Source organism: Macrotis lagotis, chromosome 3 (genome assembly GCF_037893015.1).
Source record: "Macrotis lagotis isolate mMagLag1 chromosome 3, bilby.v1.9.chrom.fasta, whole genome shotgun sequence".
In the NCBI taxonomy this organism is placed as follows: Eukaryota; Metazoa; Chordata; class Mammalia; order Peramelemorphia; family Peramelidae; genus Macrotis; species Macrotis lagotis.
Window position 1 is genome coordinate 238,289,779 of NC_133660.1, and position 6,000 is coordinate 238,295,778.

General features: G+C 54.9%; 1 protein-coding gene across 1 annotated transcript in view; it reads right to left on the reverse strand.

Annotated features, from left to right (window-relative positions):
• DENND5A (DENN domain containing 5A) overlaps positions 1 to 1,645 on the reverse strand; it is an 84,536-nt gene extending 82,891 nt beyond the window's left edge. The window contains 2 exon segments of the mRNA XM_074230274.1: positions 1,530 to 1,627; positions 1,629 to 1,645. Coding sequence (XP_074086375.1) covers positions 1,530 to 1,627; positions 1,629 to 1,645 — 115 coding nt within the window.
• Positions 1,646 to 6,000: the final 4,355 nt, after the last annotated feature.

A 6,000-nucleotide genomic window follows, 5' to 3' on the forward strand; every position in this document is an offset into this window, starting at 1 on the left:
ACAAGGATCAAATGAGATAATATTTGTAAAGCACTTTGCAAACTAGAAAACACTATCTAGAAGCCTGTTATTATTAGTGCTGGACTAGATGCTTCAGAGTCACCTCTAAATCCCAAGTTCTACCCCTTCCCAATTCTAGCCTTGTCTCTGCCACTCACTGAGCTTGGAGAACCACAAGGGGGTACCATCCTTTTTAAATAAAGAAGTTAGATTGGATCATCCTCAATCCCTCCTAAGGTTCTTTCCAAGCCTTAAGCCTATACAAGCCCTCCACTCTCATACATATTAAACATCCCAAAGTGGAACATTAACATCTACATTAGCAGTAGCTCACAACCTGGGGGGGGGGGGGGGGGGGAAGAAGAGGGTGAGGGGAGAGAGGAAGTTACAGGGTACTTGGCCCAGGGCCCCGAGCATTAAGCATCACTGGGCTCAGGAAGGAAGTCTTCAATTAAGGGCCTTCTCTCTCTCTCTCTCTCTCTCTCTCTCTCTCTCTCTCTCTCTCCCTCAACTTCAAACTAAAGTGTTTGCATTCTCTTTCCAATCTATTCTAAGTTGAAACCTAAGTTTGAGTTTGTTGTGGGTTTAACAAAAAAAAGACTTTCAACATTTTACTTCTTGGAATATGCATCTCTTATCTTTTCGGAAGACGTGCAGTCCTTGGAATCTTTCTTCTGACCAAAAAGAAAACTGTCCTGTCATCACCAAAGACATGCAAATTGAGTCACCAGGATGAATGAAACCTGAGGCTGTGATCTCACTGCACTTTACAGGGAAGCATCGGCTGCAGAAAAAGGGGCAGGGGTTTCCAGTCCGTATCAGCCATCATGCCAAAAACCCCCAGGAAGCCCAGGAAGCCTAACACAACAGACCACGAGCCGGGGAGCAGCCGGGAGGGGCAGGCTTCCAGGTGAGGGGGGCCAGGTGCGGCGTCCCGAGCACGGCTGGGCCAGCGAGAACTAGGTCAGACACACTCGTGTTTCGGGCACGGCCCTCCTTGGCCCCCCACATCCCCCTCGGCTGGGTCCACAAGACATCGCCCTTCCAGGCTTGGGGAGGGCTGGAATCTGGGGGCGAAGCCGATGAGGGAACCCGGGTCACGTCCGGGGCGCCCCCACGGGGGCTCGTCAGCTGTGGAGCCGGGGGGGCCCCGGGAGGCCAGGCCTCCGGGACTGAACTCTGCAAAGTTGGGAAGCGAGTTGGGTGGGAGGTCCCCGGGGCCCGGGGGCAGCCAGGGGCGGCCCGGCCTCCCCGCCCTCCCCTCCAGGGGCGCAGGGCCCCCCAAAACGGCACGGACATCCCCCCGGTCCCCGGGAGCGCGGCTCTGGCCAGCCCCGCGGCTGGGTCGCCCGGGGCCCCGGGCAGGGGGCCGCTGCCCCAGGGACCCCCGCCCCCTCCTCCGGCCCGGGGGCAGACAATGGGCCGCGGCCCCGACCCGGGCCGGCCTCGCTTCCCCCCCGGCCGGCGCGGGGAGCTCGGGCCGGGCCCCGCGGTCCCGCCCGGCCCGCCGCCCCCGGCCCGCGGCTCACCCGACAGCTCGTCCGGCTCCAGCCCGGTGTCCGTGTCCAGTCCGCAGATGACAAAGTAGTCGGCGAAGCGGCTGGGGAGCGGGCCCCCGCCCCCCCCCGCCGCCGCCGCCGCTCATGGCGCCCCCGCGGCCCCCGCCCCGCTCAGGCCGCCCCGGGCCCGGCGCGCCGCCGCCGCCCCTACCGCGGCCCCGGCTCCGGCAGCCGCCCCGGCCCCAGCCCCGGCCCCCGCGGCCGCCGCGGCCAGGACCGCGCGGGGGGAGAGCGCGCCGCCCCGCGCGGCATCCTGGGCTCCGGCCGTCAGCCCGCGCGCGCGCGCCCGCCCCGCCCGCCCGGCCCGCCGCCCCCCGGCCGCCCGCCCGCCCGCCCGCGCCGGAGCACAGCCGGCCCCCGCCCCGCCCGCCGGCCGCAACGCGCCTGCGCCGCCCCGGGGCGGGGGCCGGTGACGTCATGCTGCTCCGCGGCGCTGCCGCCCCCGCCCCCGCCCCTCCGCTCCCGCCCCCTCCTCCTCCTGCTCCCGCCCCTCCTCCTCCTCCTCCTCCCCTCCTCCTCCTCCCCTCCTCCTCCTCCTCCTCCTCCTCCTCCTCCTCCCCTCCTCCTCCCCTCCTCCTCCTCCTCCTCCCCCCCCCTCCTCCTCCCCTCCTCCTCCCCCTCCTCCTCCCCTCCTCCTCCTCCCCTCTTTTTACCTCCTCCTCCTCCCCCTCCTCCTCCTGCTCCCGCCCCTCCTCCCCTCCTCCTCCTCCCCCCTCCTCCTCCCCCTCCTCCCCTCCTCCTCCCCCTCCTCCCCTCCTCCTCCCCTCCTCCTCCTCCCCATCCTCCTCCTCCCCTCTTTTTACCTCCTCCTCCCCCTCCTCCTCCTCCTCCTCCCCTCTTTTTACCTCCTCCTCCTCCCCCTCTCCTCCCCTCTTTTAACCTCCTCCTCCTCCTCCCCCTCCTCCTCTTCCTCCTCTCCCCCTCCCCTCTTTTTCCTTCTCTCCCCCTTTTCCCCTCCTCTTCCTCCTCCTCCCCTCTTTTTACCTCCTCTCCCTCCTCCTCCTCCTCCCCCTCCTCCTCCCCTCTTTTAACCTCCTCCTCCTCCTCCCCTCCTCCTCTTCCTCCTCTCCCCCTCCCCTCTTTTTCCTTCTCTCCCCCTTTTTCCCTCCTCTTCCTCCTCCTCCTCTTCCTCCTCCTTTTCTCCCCTCCTTCCTCCTTTCTCCCCTCTGCCTCCTCTTTTTTCCTCCTCTTCCTCCTCCTCTCCCCCTCCTCTTCCTCCTCCCTCATCCTTTCTCTCCTCTGCCTCCTTTTCTCCTCTGCCTCCTTTTCCCCTTCTCTTCCTCCTTTTTCTCTTCCCTCCCTCATCATTTCCTCCTCCCCCCTTTTTTCTTCTCTTCCTCTTCCCCATTTTTCCTTCTTTTCCTCCTCCCCTCCCCCTCTTTTTACCTTCTCTCCCCCCCTTTTTTTCTCTTCCTCCTCTTCTTCTCCTCTTCCCTCCCTCATCCTCTCTTCTCTCCCACTTTTTTCTTCTCTTCCTCCTCCTATCCTCTTCCTCCTCCTCCTCTCCTCCCTTCCTTTTTTCCTTCTCTTCCTCCTCCCCTCTTCCCCTAATTTCCTTCTTTTCCTCCCCCCCTCTTTTTCCTTCTCTTCCTCCTCCCCTTTTCCTTCTCTTCCTCCTCTTTTGCCTCCTTTTCTCCTCTTCCCTCCCTCATCCCCTCCCCCCTCTTCCTTCTCTTTCTTCCTTCTCTTCCTTTTCATTTCCTCCCCTTCCCTCTCTCATCTCCCTTCTCTCCTCTTCTCCCTCCTTCTCCTTCTCTCCCCTTCTCCCCCTCCTCCCCCTCTTTTGCCTCTCTTCTTCCTCTTCCTCCTCCTCCTCTTCTCCTCTTCCCTCCCCCCCAACTGAGCTGAACAGTCAGGGCAGCCACCAGCCAGCATAGACTAGAGCCCCCTTCGGGGGCAGGGTGCCCCGTTTTCCGCCCACTGAGTGGCCAGGGCTGCAGGCAGAGGCCCCGCCGGCAAGGAGCCAGGCCGGAGATCCTCCCCCAGGAGTGCCAGCCTGTGGGGGGGGGGCTCCCAGCACCAGCCCTCCCCCCAAACAGGAATCAGAGCCAGATTCTTAACCCCAAGTTTGTTGGGGGGCAGAGGGAGTTCTAACTTTAAATTGATTTCTCTTCGGCTTCCTTTATGATCCTACATTTTAATCTGTGCATTTTAAAACATAATTCCTAATGCTCAAAGGTCCGTGGCACAAAGGAAAAGCATGTGAAGAACCCTGCAGGGGAGGAAACGCAGGAAATGGGGGTTTGCGGCCAGTTTCCTGGGCCCGGGTAAGCTAGCACTCAAAAGAGGAAACGAGACTGCTGCAAGTAGATTGAATGCTTTGGGAAAGGGCCCTTTTCGGCCTTTCTAGCCCAGCCTGGGCCCACCGTAGGTGCTTCATCAATACGCCTTGACTAAGGAACTCCCCAGCCCTGTAAAGTGCTCTAACAGAATGCCCTCCCCTAGCCTCAGCTTCTTTCCTGGCCAACATACTTTCCCAGGCCCTTGAGCAGGGTTAAATAAACAGTCCTGGTCAAGGAGGAACTTGGCTGCTTCTACGTGTCACTTTTAGAAAGGCTTTTTAGAGTGTCCAGCCTGGAAGGGCCCTCCAAGATGTCCCATGAAACACCCCCGGATGATGGATGAAGACGGCATTGGACAAGGGAAGGATTTCCCATGGTCACCTGGCTGGTTAGGGGCAGAGCTAAAGCCTAGTCATCATCTCCCAGGGAGAGCCAAGGTAGTCAGTGGGTTCCCTGGGAACACATCTGGGGGGCCCCAGGGTTGGCAGAAACTATGCCCAGGAACCTCCTCTCCTATAGGAGAGCTTTACTTTTTATGATGAATGTTCTCAGCCGTGTAACTCAGAAGAGTCACGTCATCTCTGATCTTGTCTGCCAAGGACTACAGGGCAGGGTGGGGAATGGGGAGCCGCCAGATCCTCTCTCTGGACTACTCAGCCGAGCTAGAATATATGGTTCTGGCAAAAAAAAATGGCACAGAAGAGAAACAATATATCACTCATGACTTCTGATCAGGAATCAGAGAAGACTCCTCACCTCTGGCTCCCTGCAGAGCTGATGTGGAAGAGAGATCTCTGTACCATATAATTAAAAGGCTTCGAGGCATAGTTTCTGAGTGACATTCATTTTGTTAATAAAGCCAGTATGTTATTAATAAAAGGATGATCGTGTGACTTCCTCTCTTAGACCAGAGACCCCCCATGGCAGTGGGCCCATAGTTTTTATGCCCTTCAAAGCATCCATGTTCCAGGAGCCTGATCACCTCTGATAAACACAATGGGAAGGGGCTGTCTTGGAGTATATAAATTAAGATACTTAAATCTTGGTCAAAGGAATATCAATTTCCATACCATCTGTCTTGATAATAAGGAGAATCAACATTTTCCCCAGATATGTTAGAGCAAATATAATGAAAAGAAATATGTCCAGTAGTCCAAACTAAAAATATCTTTTACTGTCTGCTTAGATCTTGACCTGGTGCATTAGACTATGAATGCTTTGGGAAAGGGACCTTTTTCAGCCTTTCTAACCCAGCTTGGGCCCATTGTAGGTAAGAGAAATTTCCTACAGTGGTTGGTTTCTAAATAAGGAAGTAGAAAAAGGGAGAAGCTTTGGTCCTAATACAACAATTAGTTATGAAATATAAAACTTCATTTCTCAAAATACTAAGGGAACCTATTAGGGTCTTGAGGGGAATCTTGCCCCACAGTAATGCTTTTTCCATAACCTGTGATTAGTAAGCTAGGCCAAAAACAGTGACTTAGTGAGCAGCATTGATTTTTCCATTCTCTTAAATAGAAGTATTCTTTCTTTAAAATGTGTCTTATGGAGGACCCAGTTGAAATCCAGCCTCAAACACTTCATCCTTACTTAGCTGTGTGACCTGTTTTGCCTTGCAAAAACAAAAACAAAAATATTATATATCTTGCATCAATCAATCAAAAGACATTGAGGCAGGCTAGACATAATAAGTGTTGGTGTTATGAAGACTTTAATCAGTCCCTGTCCTCAAGGAATTTACATTCCATCAGGGGAGATAGATTAAGTATAGACAGGTAAATAGATAGATAGATAGATAGATAGATAGATAGATAGATAGATAGATAGATAGATAGATAGATGATAGATAGATGATAAATAAATATTCACACACATATCTATATGCATATCTATATATGCATAATACATATATTGTACATAAGGAAATATAAAATACAAATAAGCATATTTTATTGTTCCTAACTATTCATTGACCCATTTAGGGTTTTCTTGGCAAAGTTCTAAAGCAATTTGCCAGTTCCTTCACCAGCTCATTTTATAGATGAGGAGATTGAGACTTACCCAAGATCATACAACTAGCAACTATCTGAAGCAGGATTTGAACTTGGGTCTTTGACTCCAAGCCTTGTGATCTACTTTAGCACTTAACTGCCCCAAAT